The sequence below is a fragment of the Colletotrichum graminicola genome (assembly GCF_000149035.1).
Source record: "Colletotrichum graminicola M1.001 genomic scaffold supercont1.18, whole genome shotgun sequence".
Taxonomy (NCBI): domain Eukaryota; kingdom Fungi; phylum Ascomycota; class Sordariomycetes; order Glomerellales; family Glomerellaceae; genus Colletotrichum; species Colletotrichum graminicola.
In genome coordinates this window covers 239,806-259,815 of record NW_007361022.1, presented here as the reverse complement: position 1 = coordinate 259,815, position 20,010 = coordinate 239,806, and the positions used below count along the sequence as shown (strand labels likewise).

General features: G+C 57.2%; 3 protein-coding genes across 3 annotated transcripts; 1 reads left to right on the top strand and 2 right to left on the bottom strand.

Moving 5' to 3' along the window:
• Positions 1-627: 627 nt before the first annotated feature.
• On the top strand, positions 628-2,361 carry GLRG_05358 (DEAD/DEAH box helicase; the record flags this gene model as incomplete). The annotated part of the gene is made up of 1 exon (XM_008096043.1): positions 628-2,361. The coding sequence occupies one exon, from the start codon at positions 628-630 to the stop codon at positions 2,359-2,361; it is 1,734 nt and encodes a 577-aa protein (XP_008094234.1).
• A 1,287-nt stretch (positions 2,362-3,648) lies between these two features.
• On the bottom strand, positions 3,649-6,764 carry GLRG_05357 (fungal specific transcription factor domain-containing protein; the record flags this gene model as incomplete). The annotated part of the gene is made up of 4 exons (XM_008096042.1): positions 3,649-5,236; positions 5,323-5,982; positions 6,034-6,247; positions 6,575-6,764. The coding sequence occupies 4 exons, from the start codon at positions 6,762-6,764 to the stop codon at positions 3,649-3,651; spliced, it is 2,652 nt and encodes an 883-aa protein (XP_008094233.1).
• Positions 6,765-10,955: 4,191 nt separating this feature from the next.
• Positions 10,956-12,634, bottom strand: GLRG_05356 (glucosidase II beta subunit-like protein; the record flags this gene model as incomplete). Its single annotated transcript, XM_008096041.1, has 2 exons — positions 10,956-12,464; positions 12,533-12,634. 2 exons carry the CDS (start codon positions 12,632-12,634, stop codon positions 10,956-10,958), a joined length of 1,611 nt encoding a protein of 536 aa, XP_008094232.1.
• Between the last annotated feature and the right edge of the window lie 7,376 nt (positions 12,635-20,010).

The following is a 20,010-nucleotide window of genomic DNA, read 5'->3' as shown; positions in this document are numbered from 1 at the left end:
AGCAGCTCGTTGGGATGTTTTCATGCTCATAGGAACCATTCGGCGTGGTGCTCAACCCTGCTCAAGGGCGGATATCAACACGCTCGGGGGCGAAGTATTGTCTTGATCTGTTTGTATACCTATAGGGACAAAATGGGACGGCATTCCTTTCCTCTCCATGGATTATGAAAATTACATCAAGCTTGCTACTACGTCTCTGTTGCTTGAATGGTAGAAACAGCTAGCTATTTATTGTAACTATAGTTCTACCTTCTAGTTTCTTCCTTACTTTGTTTGTCCTCAAGGCACAATCTCCTATCTGGAGCGCCGCCTTGGATACGTATCTTAGCCTATTACGTCAGCAACCTGCTCCGTAAAAGAAGCGGGGGCGGGGCAAAGTGGAGCGGGCGGTGAGCAGGTACAAGTTCGCAGTAGGTAGGTGCATTGGACCCCTAGAATGCTTATCGCACCTTCCGTAGCTTCTTATCGCACCGCGCTAGACCCAGCCCAGAACAGTTTCGTCAAGTCCCTTTTTGTTCCTGGAAAATTTCCCCTGAACATCGCCACTCATCACGGCCTGAAAATTCCCGCCGTAACACTCCTCCCTTCCAAAGAAACCTAACCCCTTTTCCGCCCCAAATCGACATCATGGACCGTAGAGGAAGAGGCTCGAACCAGAAGCGCGGTGGTCCCAGAAGCGGCCGTCGCGATGCGCCGTACAACGATTCCCCCAGATCGGCCGCCCAGTCCGCGCCGGCGCCCGCTGCCCCAGCGCCTCAGAGCACTGCGCCGCCCCTTACCGAGCCCGTCCCTGAGGACACGCCCAGGTTCGCCGATATGGTTGGCGTCAACCCGGCCCTGATCCAGGCCATCACCCAGGATCTCAAGTTCGACCACATGATGCCCGTCCAGGCCGCCACTCTGACCGAGCTTCTCCCCCCCAAGCGCGGCGACTGCCTCGTCCAGGCCAAGACCGGTACCGGCAAGACCATTGCCTTCCTCCTCCCTGCCATCCAGACCCTCATCACCAACAACCGTGGCCGCGGCGCCGGAATCTCTCTCCTCGTCATCTCCCCCACCCGCGAGCTGGCCATGCAAATCGCCAAGGAGGCCCAGGCTCTGCTGCAGCGTCTTCAGCAGTACCGCGTCTGCATCGCCATCGGAGGCACCAACAAGGACCGCGAGGAGAAGCAGATCCTCAACGGCTGCGACATCCTCATTGCCACCCCCGGACGTCTCATCGACCACCTGTCGAACGAGTACATCAAGGAGTCTTTCCGTCACCTCGACACCCTGGTTCTCGACGAGGCCGACCGCCTCCTCGACATGGGCTTCATGCCTGCTCTCAAGGACATCGTCCGCGCCCTCCCCGATAAGGCCCAGACCAACCGCCAAGGCATGCTCTTCTCCGCCACCATCGCCCCTCACGTCGAGCAGGTCGCCGGCCTCGTCCTCTCCAAGGGTTACAAGTTCATCTCCACCATCCCCGCCGGCGAGGCCAACACCCACGAGCGCGTTCCCCAGCACCTCATCAAGGTGCCCACCTTCGCTGCCGTCGCCCCCGCCATGGTTGGCGCCATCCGCGAGGAGGCCGCCCACGTCGGCCCTGAGACCTTCAAGGCCATCATCTTCGCCCCGACGGCTGCCCTTGCCGACTTCTACGGCGACGTCCTCGCCAATGTCCCCGGCATGCCTCCCACGGCCGTCCTGCACTCGCGCATCTCCCAGAGCAAGCGCACCAAGACGACCAACGACTACCGCGATTCCAAGTCTGGCATTATCGTCGCCACGGACGTCATCGCCCGCGGCATGGACTTCCCCGGCGTCACCTCCGTCTTCCAGGTTGGCATCCCCGCCGACAAGGAGTCGTACATTCACCGCCTCGGCCGTACCGCCCGCGCTGGCGCCGAGGGTCGCGGCATCTTCATCGTCGCCGAGATCGAAGGCTTCTTCCCCCAGTGGACTCTCAAGGAGATCTCTTTCGAGACCCGGCGCGCCGACCTCTCGTCGGCCGAGCAGGTTTACGAGATCGCCGAGCAGCGCATCGACGAGGCCCAGAAGGCCAAGATCTACCAGGCCTGGCTGGGTTACTACAAGAACTGGATGAAGTCCCTCAAGTGGGACAAGGAGCAGCTCGTCGCCGAGGGCAACATCTTTGCCCGCGACGCCCTCGCGGCGCCCGAGACTCCCGCCATCCAGAAGAGCACCATTGGCAAGATGGGCCTCCGCGGCACCAGAGGTCTTGTCGTCATCCCGGATGCGCCCAAGGGCCGCCACGGACACCGCGGCGGCGGTGGCGGTGGTGGAGAGGGTCGCAGCGCTGGTTCCGGCGGTCGTGGAGGTGGCGGCGGCGGCCGAGGAAGACGTGGCGGACGGTTCTAGAATTTCACGACTCGATGCTATGGTTTTTCTTTTTTTTTTTTTCCCTTTTTACCCACGCATTTTTTCTGGCGGTCCTGAGCTTGTTTACGCTACTACAACTTGATACCCTCATACATCTGTACGACGGGGAGACGGGGAATACATAGACCTGGGTAGGGGGCGGGGATAATAAGGTGGACTGGCGTTCTTCGGTAACTAGACATGGTTTTCGGTTTTTTGCGATATCAAAAAACAAAGTCGGGGGAAAGGACGTCAAGTCAACCCATCACGCAGTGAAAGCCCTCTCTGGTTTTTTTGCAATACGTACGGATAAGAAGGAGAGTCTCCAAAGGGGCTTCTTTTTTAACTGGTGGAAAGAAAAGAGTTCCTAGTCGCAGACCGTTCGTGATGCCCCCCCCAATTCAAATGTGTGTGCGTGTTCCCTCCATCTCCTTCTGTAGAGATTCCAATCCCGAGCCAGGGATTTTTTTCTTTTTCTTTATCCGACCGCCTGCATTATACACATGTACCGGGTGAACTGCACCAGGACGCTCATGGGAGTTTTCCAGAGCGAGTATGTTCCATCGACATATAGACTCTCTTTCCCCACCACGAAGGAGGACACACATCGCGCGACGACGGAAGGGAGGGGCAGGTACGTTTCACCACGCGAATCCGGACCTTCTACTACCTGTGCCGGGTGTCCGTCAAAAACCAAACACACACACACGAACTCGGCCTCGACTCAATCCGGAACACGGAGGTGCCCAAACAAACAATGGTATTGTAGAACAGTGGTGAGGACATTCATTCATCATCGCCGGTTATACATGTGACGACACATGGGTAGAAGAAGTAGAGAAGAAAACCAAGAGCCCAAAGCGTCGCCGATCCATCCGGCCTGTGGTCACTAAGAGACCCTCCCCCCCTCCCCCTCCCTCTACGATAACTTGAGTTAAGATGTTTTGCCTCTAGGGGAAGGAAAACCCTCCCCGCCACCAGAGCCTGTCCCCTCCCCCCCCCCCCCCCCCCCCCAAAAAAAAAGAGACAAAAAAACGTATCCTTCCCCTTGGCCGACTATCCCACAACTTTTTTTTTCCCTCCCCGTTTTGCTAGAAAGAATAAAATAAAAGATTAGCATATAGAATGCTCCCAAGTTCACACCGTCGCCCAGATGATCCAAAAAAAAAAAAAAAAAAAGGTTGAATATGAGTACAATAAACCGGCTGCCAGTCCGTCCGATGCGGTGCCGTGGCTTGCTTTGCCGTACCGTCTCGTCTCGCCTCGCGCACCAGTCTGTGAGCTGGCTCATGTCCCCAGCCATAGGCCTATCCTACCCCCGTTTTGGTATCCGCCGTTCTTGTCGTCTCTCCTCGGACCATAAGGTCCGTCATCTCCTGGCTCAAGTTGATGCGGCTGACGCTCGACCATGACAGGGTTCGCTCCGCCAACGGGGCCTCCCACACTGGCTGCCATCCGTTCATGCATCAACATTGCGTTGCCCATGTCGGTGTAGCCTGGCGGCCCTCTTTCTCTCTGCGTCGCGAATGGCCCGGTGCCGTAGTCTGTGTACTCTCGCGGGCCCGTATCGCCGCTGCTGGGGCTCCAGTTCGTCTCGAAAGCAGGCATGCCCATGGTCGCCAGGTCAGATGTATTGCTTCTTGTCAAACCTAGGGGGCTCATCAAATCAACACTGCTCGTGTCCATGTCTACACCAGCCAGACCGCCAGTCGTCTCTCTGGTGCCGAGGTCGATGCCCATTCCCATACCTTCCATGCCGGGCTGACGAGGCACCGGGGTGCCGCCCATGTCCAGTCGCTGCTGTTGCTGTTGCCGTTGCTGTTCTTGTTGATGTTGCTGTTGCTGATGCTGATGCTGATGATGCGTGTTGCTGTTGCTCTCTTCGTTCTCGTCAAAAACCTCACCAACGACGCTGCCCCGCTGTTGGCCCCATCCTGCTGCCTCCACCGCATTGGGCCCTTGTTGGCTGCTAGCCATCATGGCGGCCGCCGCGGCCCCCATCCCGGACATGGCTGGACTGAGCTGCGTTCTCATGCTTCCAGGATTCTCCCCGGCGGCGGTGAGCAGCTTCTCGGCGAACTGTTTCCGTGAGTTGTCGCTCGCGCTCAGTGTCCGGACGAAAAATTCAATCGGGTCCAGACTAGCCCCTTTCCTGCCGCTGCCTAGTACGCCCATGTCGCCAGAGGTGAAGTCCATGGCTGTCGAGAAGCCAACGCTCTCGCAGGCGCCCAGTACGTTGACACACCATGTTCCGATTTCGTAAATCTTTTCCATGATGCCCATGCCGTGCACCTCGACGGCTTTGCTCGGCAGGCTCGACAGGATCGAGGCGGTATCGCGCGCAACTGTCAGCGGAAACGAGAAACACATGCTGTTTCCTTCTCCGGCTCCGGTGTCCGATGATCCACCCACACCCGAGTCGGCCGGATTCGTCCAGCTCAGCAGACCTTGCCGCATAGACGATTGCCAGACAATGAGACGAAGCCATTGCTGCGTGATGAGCAAGTCCGCCTTTTGGATATCCGTCGGCTCCGGCGCTCCCGAATCCCCGGCGGCGGCGGCGGCAGACCTTGTGCCGTAAGAGTCCATAAGCTGCTCGTGCTGCTGCTGCCTCGGCGTCGACCGCCGTCGGGGACGGAGAAATGCGGGCGGCAAGGCGAGAAGGTTTTGCAGCGCCAAAAACGTCGTCGCGCTGACGCGGGGGTCGGAGCCCTCATTCCATGCCGTGACGAAGGATTCGTCTAGCGGAGTGTACGAAGAAACGAGCTGCAGGAACCCGGCGTGGATGTCTGGAGTTTCGTAGGGGTGCCGCGTTGTTGGCAGCGACGGCGTCCTCTTGAACGTGATTGGTTTGTTGCGCAGAATCGCAAACGACCTGTGTGCCGCGAGGCCTGTCAGCACTGAAATGCTCCTGCGACGTTGCATTCTCGATGGACGTCGCCTGTGCGGTTCGTTACCCACCTTTCCGTCACGAACAAGATCCAAAAAACCCTCTGCCGACAAAGCGTCTCCTCGCGGCTCAGCCCGTAGTACGTCGAGTCGTCCTGCAGTCCTAGGTCCTGTGCGTTTGTCAACGCTTCTCGCAAGTAGTACCACGATTTGCGCGACTGGTTAATCTCGAAAAACGACGTGCTGAGGTAAAACGACGAAATCACGGCAAACAGGGACAGATCCTCCAGGAAGTCGTACGAATGCCTCGTTGAGATGGTCTCGTCCAGGAAGAAGCGGCCGACGACCTCCCACGATGTCGGGCCCGGTGCACCTATGCTCTTGCCAGACATGTGCATTGATGTCAGGGCGCACAAGGCATAGACCAGGTTCTTCTCGCTCGGCGCCATGGGCCGGCTGATGGTCTCGCGGATCGATGGCATGTAGATGAGCGGCATGATTGGGTAGATGTGTTCGTAGTATAATTCGACCAGCTGCGGGATCATGTGCAGATAGCTCCTCGTCCTCGGTCGCAGCTCATCGCTGGAGAACATGCCTCTGGGCTCCGGTACATTGTTGTGTGTCGGGTTTGATGTGACGGCAGCCCAGAAACCCGGCGGGGTCGAGGCTGCGGAGGCGTTGGAAGAATGAGACGCCTCTCCTAGGTCGCTACCGCTCATCCCGATGTCGGTGCTGTCCACGTTCAGCGGCGGGCAGGCTGCTGACAACCGGCGTCGCACATACTCTGTAGGACTCTCCAGCTCATTATCTGCAATGAAATGTTTCTGGCCCGCCAGCGGTTGCTGCAGTCTGTGTGACGACTCCCTCGCGCGCAGCTCGTTTATGACCCGCCCATGGCCGCGCTTCGGACCCCTCTTCTTGGGGACATGCTCGCGCTTGCAGGTGAGAGAAGCGTGCACGCATTGCTCACAAGGAAACTTGCCATCGCAGCGAATTCCTGAGAGACAGTTAGCAGCTGTCTCTGCGAGTCATGCGTCGGGAGGGGCAGGGTGTGGCAAGAGACATGAGTTGTGATGATGAGAGAGTGTGGTTGGTGATGATGGATGGTGGATGGGGAGAGCGATAACGTGCAACGGCAGTGGCAGTGGCTGAGACGGGATGATACCATGAAGGCGGCATATGGATTGTCCAGGCGGCAGACTGCTGGGAAGAGGTAGGATCGCACGGAAACTCATGGACGCGACAACGGGTAAAGCGAATCAGGGAGTTGGATGATAAGCAATGGTATGGTATGGTATGGGGGAGCGAAAGTGGAACATCGTACTTCTCCGTCGACAGTGATCGCATACTGTTCTCTTTGGCGGCGCTGACTGTTGCGGCGGCGGCGGCGGTGGTGGTGGTGGTGGTGGTGGCGGCGGCGGGCTTTGGGTGATGGACGCGTCCGGTGACTCGGCCTTCACTTCGGCAGAGCTTGTTCTGCTCGCAGCATTTCTCGCGGTACTTGTATCGTCCATCACGGACACATGACGCACCGGAGGATTGGCAGGAAAAGGGAACGGGTGGGAAGAATCAAGGCAAAGAGGGGAAACTCTTGTCACAGGGGGGGGGGTCGGACGTCAAAAGGTTTGAGCGAGGAATGTCGCGGTGGAGAGAGGATTTGCAGCCCAGGAGAACGCAGTGTTAAAGCAGAGAACAAATCTCGACTCGAACAGCGCTTCGGGTGCAGCCTCCCCCAGTCCAACCCAGTCCACTCTCGGCTACCCCTGCCTCTCACAAGCAATGAGAAGAGATGGGCGAAACTGGAAGTGTTTAGCTAGGTAGGCAGGGTCGGTATGGCGTGCGCCAGCGTACGTGATGAGATAGAACGAGAAAGAGAGATAGCGAAAAGGAGAGGGAAAAGAAGAAGAAGAAAAAAAAGGCTACGCAATAGGATGCAGGCAGGCAGGCAGGCTCTTGGCGTGTGCGTAGCGTGGCGTCTAGGTCGTCCGTCGTCTCGTGGGCTGAAAATACGTGTCGGCAACTGAAGCTGATGGTGCGTGTGAAGTAGTTGTTGGCTAGTGCTCGAGACTGAGAAGAAGGGGGGGGGCGGGCGCGAAAGAAGAGTTGAGCGTAGTGCTGGTGCCGCCGCCGGGTCAGCTGATGAAGTCAGGATGATGGAAGTTGATCAGACACAGACACGTTTGAGCATGTGCGGGGGAAGAGGATTGGAACCTAATCAACTTCGGACGAGCAGCGCAGAAAGAAGAGAGAAGAACAAATAGTTTTAGCGCGTCTGCGATTCCCCTTGCCTTCGCTGAGCCGAGAAGCAGAGGTGAAAAAGGCCAGGCTGAGTCGGAAGGGCATCCCGTCCCGGCCTGGCGATTGCCAGGGGTCTCTTGCCATTTTGAACCCAAATCGATGCGCGGCCCTACTACGGCCCCTCTGCCTTTTGGCTGGCTCCTGGAGTCGTGCCCCGCAATACCATGCAAGATGCAGCTGCTTCTCCACTGAGTAGCGCAGAGCGGACCTTGCCGCAGGCACCATCCCCGCTGCCGCTGACCATATGCTGGTCTGTTAGTAGAGGAGGAGCCCGTGGAACCTGCTTATTTCCCCTTGCTTGCTTGACCTTCTCGAGTCGCTCGAGAAGCTCGAGATTATTGCTTGAACGGGTTGGGAGCTCATCAACGGAATCATGCTGACGATACCACGTTCCAATGGTGTGCTGACATTCAGTCAGCCCTCTGGCTGGCCTGTCCCAATAGCGCACCTGGCCTAATGGGGCGCCTGGCCCCAACTGCCGCTGCGAACTGTTGGGCCAGAATGGCCATGGGCGGTGCTGCTGTGGGCTGAGACCCGCAACTAACAATATCAGACATCAAGCCACTTACTTACCGGATCGGGGCTTCCCACACAAACTTCCCTTAGGTATTTACCTGTACGGCCCATTTTCACGACTGGTCGAGGTAGTTGTAGTGGTGGTGGTAGGTGCGCTGAAGAAGAAGAGGAAGAATAAGAAGAAGAAGAAGAAGAAGAAGAAGAAGAAGAATAAGAAAAAAGTGTCAAGTTGTCGATCACTTCCCAGACTAGACGTGCCCCAGCGGGGATTTCTGGGCATGGAATATTCGATCTGAATGAATCGCAACCAGGGTGGTCGCCGTCCTGTTACATACCGGCAAGGGACGCACGGCCTGACGATGCAGTGTTTTTGCACGCCAGGCTAGCGCCGCCTACTACCGTCATATCGTAAATGGGGTGGTGATTTGCCGATGCTTCCATGCAATCTCAAATCCGGGGAAGCCGATGAGGGTCAACGGGCGGAAGGGATCAGATCGTCTGGACGGCAACCGAGTGACTCAGGTTGTCGCCAACTACCCGTTTCACAGAACGAAGCCTCGTCGACGAAGCCATGGATCGTCTTGCTGGGCCTAGCAACAGCAAAGACCTTGGCCGCGATGAAACACTGTGAATGTTGCCGAGATGCCAAAGAGCCTAGATTCCGTCCCAAGCAGTCTGTCAATCTTGAGATGAAAGCTTGAGATGTCGTGCAGAACGGTGCTCCATGATTACCCATGGATCAATCCATGTTCCCGAGCAGATCAAAACCAGTGGCGCGCCTTCGTTGCCAACCACTTCGGTATCGAAGGACTAGTCGGACTTGGCCGTGCAAAGAATTCCTTCTTCAGTCCAGGAGACGATGGGAGAGCCAAAGTCGAGTGAATTATTCCATCTTGAACACTTGGGTGGGGGTGCCGGATACAAGTATGCCAGCCAATTGAGGATGTCATGGGCTGTCGGTAGCTAGAAGCTCCTCGATGCTGGAACGTCCCCAAGGTTGGATTGACCCAATTTAGACCTTTAGCATCGAGCATTACCATTCAAGGCGCTCCCACGTCTTCCATGAAGCCGTGGCCGCATTGTCTTGGCGCCGGCACACACACAAATGAAGACCTTTGTTTAGAGGATGTGACCAAGTGCCGCACTGCCTAGGAAGACGGCACTGCTAAGATCCCTGAGCCCCATTTCATGAGGTGAACAGAAGAGAGTTTCAATCTAGTCATGTTGAGGTCGCCGCCGTCCACTTTGGTCTGGATGCTTGCACGGCGGCTCCCTGAGGCGTGTGGTCTATGTGGCTGATTGAGACAATTAGCAACAAGCTGGTCGTAGATCGTAGTAGCGTGGTGAGCAACAGTGATCCTCATGAACTGCGCGAAGGGTGTCCCTGACCCGGCTTTGACGGCAACGAAGCCAACGTACTATATGCCCATGTAGCTCTGACGAGAAAGAAAGATAAGCCCGTAAACGATGATCTAGCCCCCCTAGATCGAAGATGGGATGGGTTCCTTGGCCCAATGGGCTTGTTGTTACCCCTGGACAGAGACTTCTCGCGCACTCTCAGGTACCGGAAAGGCCTTGGATAAGATCTAGGTTGATCCTGGGCGAGGTTGGTACAACTCCCCAGACAGGGCGAAGATCAAACCATCGGGATTGCTTTTTTGGAAATGGGGCCACTTGCAGTCGGTGACGATTCAGGAAGCGCTCCGGATACCGGGGATGACAGGACACGGAGAAAAACGCTTTGATTCGTTGGGTACGGTGGCACGGTTCTGATTTATGCTGCGATGGGGGATGGATCCATCGTGACCAGCGAGGGACGTGGTCTAGATGAGCGAGTCAGTAAAACCGCGTTATTGCGCAGCCATGCTTGGGTGACTGACATCTGGAGCCTCCGTTCAGACGCGCCACGAGAGGAGGAAACCCGGGAAATGGTCAGCGGTCCTCGACCTCGCCGTGGCAGTAGAAGGAAATAAAACGGGAGACGACGCGGGGCGGGTCCGGGTCTAATCAGTATCCCGGACCGATATTGCAGAATGTCGTGATCAAAAATAAGAAACAGAGCAGCCCAGGATATGCCCTGCCTGAAGTTGTATTCGCCAGGGGGAGCGCCTTCCGTCAACTCCCGTGCCAAGAGCAGTGGAATGTGGAAGGAACCGTCAAGCCGTGTTCTGGAAAGTGGTGATGTATGTACATATTGGGTAGTTTACATGGTTGTGCCTTCCTTGTGGCCCAGGTGGGGAAAAACGGGCAAGGACAATGCGGCCGGCGGCAGGCAACAAGTGCGTGCCTGGGCAGGTGCCCATCCAAGAAAGAACACACTCGGAACAGAGCGGGATGTTAGTCGGAGTCCAGACCAGTCTGAAGGTCATATCATGTAACCTTTGTACCCAAAGGTACCCAGGTAGTATACCAAACTTTTTGGTGACATGGTTTGAACAAGTGTGGATGGATGCGGGAATTACGAGGCATTCACGCTTGATGATGGCCGTCCAACAAATATATGTATTTTTTTCATTCCAACTCGAGTTGGAATCCTGCCTTTACGGGAAACCGTGATTCATCCATCCTCTGTGACACCCTAGGGCATTGTGATGCCGCGATGAGGTTTTATGTGCTCTCCGACAACGATCCAAACGCCTTTGGGCCACTTGGCTCTCCACGATCCATCGGTTCCTTAACCCACAAGATATATACAAATGGGGAAAAAAGTGATGCTTCAACAAACATGGTCAAGGTGAGGTCGATGGTCACGGAGAGGGCCTAGAGCTAGCCGAGCCGACGGGTTCACAAAAGCACACACATCTTTGTTCCTCGATGATGCCCCGGTGTATCAGTACAAGGTCACAAAAGCCCAAACGCCATTGCTGTCCATCTCAATAGGGGGAGGGGTCTCAAAGCTCCTCCTTGAAGAAATGCTCCTCGCTACCCTCCTGCCCCTCGCCCTCCGCCGCGTCCTTCGCCTTCCTCTTCCCCTTGGCGGCGGCGCCGTCCTCCTCCTCCCCATGCTGCCCCCCGGGGCCGTGGTCCACGACGCCCCGGATCTCCCTGGGGTCGCCCGGCTGCTCGACGACCTCGAGCTTCCAGCCCTTATCGCCGGCGATGCGCTCCAGCTCCGCCCGCATCTCCTCCACGAGCTCCGGGCTCAGGTCCAGCTTCTTGAGCTCGCTCTCGTCGAGCATCTCCATCGTGCCCCCCTCGGCCTTGCTCTTGGCGCTAGCGATGATCTCCACCAGCGGTCCCTGGCCGCGCCCCGGGAGGTAGCTGCGCGGCGGCGCGAGCTTGGCCGGCGGCTTGCCCTCTTCGTCGGCGTCAGCGAGCACCCTGCGCGCCCCCACGATGACGCCGCCCACGTTGACGCCCTTGGCCCCGTCCCTGGCGTTGGGGTCGTGCTGGTTCCTCCTCAGCGGCTCCAGCTCCGGCTCCTCCTGGGCCTGGGCATCCAGCTCCTTCTCCGACGTTGTCGTCGTCGACGAGAACTCCTCGGCTCCCAACGCCCGTTGCCGATGCCAGTCGGCCTGCGCGCCGGGGTCGTCGGATGGGAGGATGGGCCGGCAGCTGATGGCATTGGCGCTCGTGGCCTGCGGCGGCAGGAAGACTTCGTCGTTGCAAAGCCGCGGGGTGTTGACGACCATGAGGTAGGCGCACGTCGTGACCTCCTTGATCCAGCCGATGCGGTCCCCCTTCATGCCCGGGACGCAGTGGTACTGCACCTCGACCGTCCGCTCGCGGCCCGTCAGGTCGCAGAGGGTGCCCCCGTCCATCCTCTGGACCAGGTAACGCTGGTCGCCCTTGATTTGCAGATCCGTGTTCGCCGGCGGGTCCCCGGACTTGGTCGTCTGCTGCTTCTGCTGCTGCTGTCCGCCATCCTGTGTCGGCTGTCGCTGGCTGGGCGATTTGTGCACCCTGCCGAGGACATACTTGGCCGTGTGGGGGTCGGGGACCGGCGGCTGCCCGTTGGGGACCGTCGGGAGAGCGTGGAACTGGACAATGTCGCGGTTGTAGCAAAAGCTGTAGCTCCACCATCCAGACATAAAGTACAGACACTTGCCGTCCAGCTCGCCTAGGAGCTCCCAACCATGCGCCGACGCCTTGGCCAGCTCCCGCGCCTCCTCTTGCTTCGCAAGCTCCGTCGCCGTGTGGTTCTCGGGCGTCTGCGGCTCCAGCACGGGTATCGAGCAGAGGTATCTCGAGTTTTGCGTCTTCATGATCTCGTACTTCTCAAGGACCTCCGCGGCCGTGCCGCTGCCGGCGTTGTCGGCGTCGCCGGCCTCCCTGATGTTCTGCGAGATGTCGGAGGCCGTCGAGAACTCGGCCGAGTACGTGGAGTGCGGGTTCGCGCGGTCCAGGAGTGCCTGCGCCTCGTGCTCCAATATGAAGGATTCCGGAAAGACTATCTCGTACTGCGGGCGCGTAACGCAACAACCGGTCAGCATGGTCGGTCACTGGGGGTCTTGGGCTTCGGACGAACCTGGGGATAAGCTGCTAGGTCATCGTGGATGCTGAAGCCGGGATGACGAGCCCCGCACAGCTGGGCTGTCGCCAGCAAAACTAGATTGATACGGCGCATCATGCCGTGGAATTGAATGTTTCCCTCACATGTAGAGGAGACGAGTTGTTGTAGAGAATGTGCCAGCCGCTCGAGTGGCCCGGTATCTTGGAAGCTGCTCAGACAGACAAGCGCGCACCGTTCTCCGTGGTTCCGTAGCTCACAGGTGTCATCTAGCTAGGTGCCAGGTGTCACTGAGACGATTATTACCGATGTTCTGCCGGTTAGACCGGTGGAGAACCTTCCGATAACCGATAAGAGCTGACCTCACGTGCCGCCGCATTACCTACCTAACCCAACCCATAATTGTCGCCCACTGCCAGCCAGCTGGCATCATCAAAGGTACTTTCAGTCAACATGACTTCATCAAACGTGGATATGAGCGTAAATTTCTTTTAATTAAAAGCTCAACATCAAACATGCTTTGAATGGTCTAAAAGTCCTCTGGATCCATCGGGAGATGACGCACCCATAGACACAACGAGGGATAGTGCCTGCGTCGTTCTGGCGTTACATACCTAGGCTCTCTCTGAGGCGGAGATACTGCATGCAGATGCTGTTATCATTCCCTCGGGGGCAGTTGAAATTGCAGTGCAGCCGGCATCTTCGCCGGATTTGGCATGATGCATCATACCAGCAGCGCGCTTGCGTACCGACTCAACGGCAGGGGATTCGAAGCGCGAGCAGGCGTCCACCCGTGACTGGTCCATCATCCTTCCCTGATATCAGAAAGCAAGTTTAAGAAGGTACTTGCGTGTGTAAGCTAGCCTCTGGGGCCCGTTGTCCTCCAGTCTCGGCTCAAAGTATTCTCACTCGACTGTCGAGACCGTCGTCTCTGGGCGAGTTTTATTTTGCACTGAATTGTGTTTCCATTGGACGAAGATGCTGAATTCCACGCCGCACCGGATCCAACCGCTGGCCCTCGATGCTCCCAAGAAGCTGACCGCAGCAGCGGCGCCGGGCGGCAGCTAGAAGCTCGGTCTGTCTGTGGCCGCCTGATCGGCCCAACGTTAGGCTGACAGGCAGCTACTGCAAGACTGACACGACAAGCCGCGCCGTTGGGCAGACTAGAGAGGGGGAGGGGGGGACGAGGCAGAGGCTTTTGCGCAATCGGCGCTGCGGTGCCTATGCGATGCGATGCGATGCGATGCGATGCCAGGCCAGGCCATGCGGACCATCTGCGATGCGGTCCGGCGCCGAACGGGCACAGATCCCATTCGGCGGAGGGGACGCACCCTTCACCAGGTCCTACCCTATGAACGAGGCCTGATAAATGTGCCTTGGGCAGACGAAGCCCAAAGGTGGCCTTGAATATCACCCGGATTGGATAATCATGTCCTGGCGGCAAGGCCCTCTCTGTCAGTCTTGCATCTTGTCTCTCATGTTCGGTGGCTTCCACCCTCCCCCTCTTCCCTCTCACCGAGAATGGCCGTGGCGAGGATCGACCAGACAAACAGATGCCAGTATCCGTTGAGGATGCGTGACGCGCTTTTCCGATTGGAGAGAATCGGCGTTGGAAAGCAGCCATGCGTTTCCATGTGTGTGTGCGCCATGCAGCCGGCTTCATGGGCATTGTATGGCGTAGCGCACAGCCTCCGCACAGGAGGACGCACGAGTCTAGTAGGCTTCCCGCGCTCAGCATCAGGAGTTGAGATATGGAATTACAGACACGACCCTTCAGGGACACGGGGGAAAAAGAAAAAAAAAGAAAAAGAAAGAAAAAGACGACAAAAATGATCGACAAAATCAGGACGATCATGCGGCTCTCAATAGCGCAGAAGCCGGCGCGCCTCTCTAGTGCGTATCGTGTACCTGTGCGATTCCCCTATGCCACTTGGCACATGGACTGCTTTCACTTGAAGTTGCACCGCCGGGGGTCTGACGACCTTGGAGGTTCAGCGAGATGTGGATGAACTCCGGGGGGGCGGTAAGGGCCGTGGCGTCGTTTCAGTGCAACGGTGGCATTTCGCAAGACGGTCCAGAAGCGACGATAATGAGGGGCGCGGAGGAAAAGGCGAAATGAGCACCAGAAGCCCGCCACGTTCCGTGTTCCAGTTGCCGTTGCAACCACTGCGGTCAGTCGTTGCCGTCGTTTTCGGCGCGCGTGAGTCGCGCCGTGAGGCCGAAAGAGCTGCGCAAGGGCCAGCCATTCGGAAACCCTCAGGGCTGCTCTCTGTCTTGGAGGTCTTGCAGATTTCCGTGAGGTTGACCAACGTGGAGCGATCTGCGAGGAAATGAGTGAGACAAGACACGCGCGCACGCACGCACGGCATGCGCAGTCGGTCGTATACACAAGGGGAAAGGAAACGTCCCCGGAGCTGCCGGGCACACCACCCACCCCTTCCAATGTCAGAAGTGAATGACGGGGAATGATCGCAACGATGCATGGGCCATTTACGCAGCAGGCCATTGGCCCGTGTGCATGTAGTGTACGATGTACGATATACGATGTATAATACGTAGTACACTACATGGTATGTAGCGGGGAGGAGGGGGCTCGCGGTGGATGGATGGGCACCTCATCTCTCCGGCGGTCAGGAAAGGCGGGTCATTCTGGAGCACGGAGATGCTTCAATGTCGGAACCTGCCAACTTTCGGCTTGGCTTTTCCCTTTTGTTTGGAAGCGGGCGATGAGGATGATCCCTCAAGGGCGGGGGCACGTTGCGCAATGGAGGTTGCGGGACGATCTCGAGCTTCTTTTGGAGATGTTCCTATTATTGTAGCTTCGTACGCAGCTATTGGACCAGGGCAGGCCAGGTCAGGCCGGGTCCGTGTTTACTCGGATGGAGCAAGCCGGGGGGGGTTTATTGGAGAGTTTGGTCGAGGGTTCTCGAGATGGGAAGACTGGCTGGAATAGCTCCCCCTGTCTGGCATGTCCTTGGAAGTAAATCGAGACGGGAGAGAGAGAGAACGAGTTCCGTTCGGGAGGAAAAGCCTGGGCAGATGAGATGAAGAGAGATGAGAGACACTAACCTCGTGAAGCTCAGAGAAGAGAGAAAAAAGTAATTAAAAAAAAAAAAAAAGAGCTGCTTCGGATCCGAGGTACCTACTCTGTACTCCATCTTCACTACATATAACGGTAAACTAGGTACACTAGGTAAGATAGATAACTAGATACCAAGATGTACATGTTTATTCATAGTGTACTCCAAGTCGCAGTAGGCACGGGGGGAGGGCACCTTCCACCAGCGATCTCTTCCCCCCCATGCATTTCCCACGTTCCCCCACACGGCGCGGGATCGCAGGAGCCAATGGCTCAAGGCAGAGGGGCGGCAGCCTCACTTTGCGGGAACGAGCCGTGGCCAATCGTCTCATACAATGGGGCTCCAGTCCCCTTCTGGCGATCACGCGACAAGCTATGATTCGCCGAGGCCAGATCTGTGTTTCAAAAGTGGGACAGGAGGTTTTTAGGGTGGAGTGGGGTGGGGTGGGAGAAGGAAGGGTGCATGGAAACGGCCCAGTTCAGCGGCCCTGGCGGCACTTCGACATCACGGCACAATGATGGCTCTTCCTTTAGTGGGTAGGTTCTTTCTGTCCCCAAGTTCTCATCCTCGTCCTCGGCATCGTCGTCGCCGGCGAGACGGCACGCTTATGGTGATCATCTGGCCCCGGTGGGGTCCCGGTGGGGAGGTTCTTCAACTTGGGAAAGAGGAGAGGTGGTGGATGTGGGAGAGAGAGAAAGAGGTACGTACCCTCTCTGAAAACGAGGCAGCAGCTCGACGATTGGACCAACACGGCCGATGCAACTCATTGGAACTTGGAAGGGACGAGGGAGGAGTGTAGACGTACCAAGTACCGTCCGTACCGTACCTTGGCTTGCATCCGGTGATGAGCGTCGCATTGCATCGGGTCCATCACACAACACAGATTCTGGGGGGGGCACTCGTGGGTGTTGTGATGTGAGGTGCGATGTGGTGATGTGATGGGACGACGGATGGTCTGTAGAAAGCCGGGCCACGGGCCTATGCCGCTTTCTCTCCCGTGCACGTCGATAGAGAACGCCGCATCGCCCAGCAAGCGGTCGCCAGTACCCACAAGAGATGCTCGGCCAGCAGCAAGCACCTTGGGGACGACGCCGGAGGGCTGAGGGCAACCCCACGTCGAATCATTACTGCTTCGAGAGGGACGACGAGATGCGGTTGGTGGTGGACGGCCACGATGCATGTGGGCTGCCGGACACACGCGGCGAGGGGGTGTGGCATGAACGAGATGGGCTAGCAGGCCGAGATGGTCGATGTGCCTGATCATCACCGACACCAACCCGTTCTGAGCCTCTTTGGAGAGACGACAATGGCACGACACGGCACGCGGCGGCTATGGTGGCAGCGTGGGATGGCCGTCCGTGGGATTCAATGGTTTCGTCCACTCTTCTGCGTGTGTCCGTGAGCACATCGGCCGTCTCGCCATGGCGTACTTCGTAAGGGTCCCGGACGGGAAAGGGACCTGGTGCTACTAGTGTTTCCTGACGTCGACCACGATGACGGGATACCGTCTCTGGTGGTTTCAATCTCATCTGGCTTGGGCTCAACACCACACCATCAGGAAAGGGGGGGGGATCCCCTTGACCACCCCAACCGAGTGCATGTAGATACAAACACAACCATTGCCGTCGTCTTCACGTTGCTTTTTCTTCCCGCCGTCGACGTCCCGCGCTCCCAATGTCTTAGGATAGCATGCCCCGGGCTCCCCTTCCGGGTGCCCCTCCCCCCCTCGGCTCCCAAGCCCGGGCCTGAAGATCAAGTCAGATCAGGTAGTCTCAGGCGCGGGCCTCATGGGGCTTTGTGTTCCGGACCATGACACGCTCTTTCTGTCCCTCTTCGCGCAAGCCCATGTTTCGGTATGTCTTTCCTGATGTGTGACATGTCGTTGCGTAGCGGGCGATATAGACCAAAAAAAGCGTATCGGGAACCCCTCCCCCCTCACGTCTTCGTCTCGTCCGTGCCTTTGGTCGGGCGACTGCGCAGCGTCTGGCGCGGTTCCGTCATTTCCGAGACATACAGTTCAATCATTGCTTCTGCGGGAGGTTAGTCACCCCTGGAGCGATCACCGCCGTCTTGAAATGGGGGAGAGGGGGGGCTGATTACTCGCACCGCAAGCGTTGCATATCGGGCACTAAACAAGATGAAAATAACACAACATGATCCGAGGAATGGGACTAAAACCCATGGATCTAGCACATGTCAACTGCCGAAGCGCTCTCCCACCCTCGTCCCGACCTCGTCTCTCTCAGTCTTGAGAGAGAGCGAGAGAGAAAAAAAAGACGAGGGGGAAAAAGTCAATTCGCTCTTTGACCTCGTCTGTGTGTGTGTGCGCGCGCGCGCGACGAATGGCCATCCGGTGTTGTAGATTGGAAAAAGAAAGAACAAAATGTGAGTTTGAAGATGAATGTTAGTGAAGCGGGGAGCCCAGGGGAAGTTTCGCATGAATTCGACGCCATGTCTATCATGAAATAACGGGTTGATGAAGAAAACGACAACGAGAGGCCGCGAGCCTCTGGCGGGGAAAGAAGTTACAGAAGTACGGACGAAGGAAGGTTGCTCTAAATGGAAATCGTCTCCTCTGATATCGGAGAACATGATCTCCGCCGGGTGGATGATGAATGATGATGGGACCTTTTTTTCGTCTGGTAGTCGCCATGCTGGTTTTTTCTTGTTTTTCCCTCTCTCTTCTTTCTGTTACTTGCCCCCCACCTTGACCGATGAGATGATGTCAAGTAAGGTTTACACCACTTTCGCCGCATGTTCCCCTCCCCCTTTTCTCACCTCGTTTTCTGTCTTTGTTTTGCTTTTTTGGCCGGCAAAATAGCTGTCATGCCATGTACCGCGGGCGCGGCAAACCTAAAAACGGTCGAAATGGCGCCGCGCGCAGACGAGTCATGAGCTGAATCTTGCGATAAGACCTCTCGATGCCACACACACACACACCCAGAAGAGCACGATGGTTTGGCTGGTCTGGTTTGACCGTGGTCTGGTCTAGTGTTTTCCTGAATCCTGCCGACGAATGTTTTCATGCGTTGCGTTGCAGAAGCCGATCCGCAAACACAGACACACAGACACCCACACCCACACCCACACACACGCCCCTCCCCTTCCCTCACCTCCTCACCTCCTGCTCTCCTGATCTTCTCAAGGACGATGATCCCTTGAGGTGTTGCTGTGTGCCCAAGTCCAGAAGCCACGAGGCCGCGTGGGCGTCGGCTTCCGCGCACAGCTCTCGCTCCAGGCGCGATGGTGACTATGTTAGGACAAGCGGGCAGCGGGAAACGGGAAGTTGGTGCAAGAAGGGCACCGCACGGCCGGCAACTCAAGCGGCACGAGATGGTTAGAGATGGGCAGAAGTCAAAGGGGGGTCATTCCGCCTGTTCAGATAGCCGGGTGGGAGTGACGGGAAGACGGCGAGAATTGCGACGAGGTCGAAGGAGAGGAAATGCATTTGGAGGGGGGTTGAGATATCTCACCTCTCATCGCCGTCACCCCGTCTCGTTCTCACAAGGCAAGTCGTCGAGGCCATATCCCCCCCCCTCTCAACGAGCAGGTCCTTATTATTTTGGGAGAGTTCGGGACGGCCATTTGCTGTGTCGTGAGTGGGTGAGTTATTCTGTTCGGAACGGGAGGGTAGCCTGGTCTCAGGCCCGGCCAGGCCTTGACGCTTGTTTCTTTTTTGACAGCACGGCTGACTAACTGATTGATGACTGTCGCCGGCGGACTAAGACGGAAAGTCAGGTAATGACGGCCAACGACGAACGCTAAAGGTTAGGGGGGGCCGTTGTGGGAAGCTTCACGATTTTACACTAAGGTCCCCCCCGGCACGGTTTTGACAGTGACAGACCAGCTACAACCCAGCTTACGGGCCTAGCCAAGAGCGAGGTTCCTGAGCCGCGATCCAGGGCCAGTGTCGATAGGCACACGTCAAGGACACGCCAAATAAAAGGCTAGGCAGCTGGCTGCTAAGAATATAGAGAGCGCCGTCGTTGGCGTCGTCTATCAGTCACCTTATACACACCACCTTGGCCCCCCCCCCAACGGGGTGGTCAGTGAGCCTAGTAGCTAGCGTACCTAGTGTGTGCGGCCTAGTGTATGCCGTCTTGGCTGAACGGCAGCCGGGCGAAACCCACTAGTCAACTACTGAGACCCTGAAGGTGAAGGTGAACGGCAAGAGTTAGCGCGCGCGCGCGCGCGTGTGTGTGTGTGTGTGTGTGTGTGTGTGTGTGTGTGTGTGTGTGTGTGTGTGTGTGTGTGTGTGTGTGTGTGTGTGTGTGTGTGTGTGTGTGTGTGTGTAAGGGTGAGGGTGAGGGTGAGAGTGAAAGTGAAAGTGAGAGTGAGCAGCCAGAGTCGTCGGCAACTGCTAGAGAGCTGAAGAAAGAGCGCAATAGAGAAATGATTAAGAGTGGCACCCCTGAC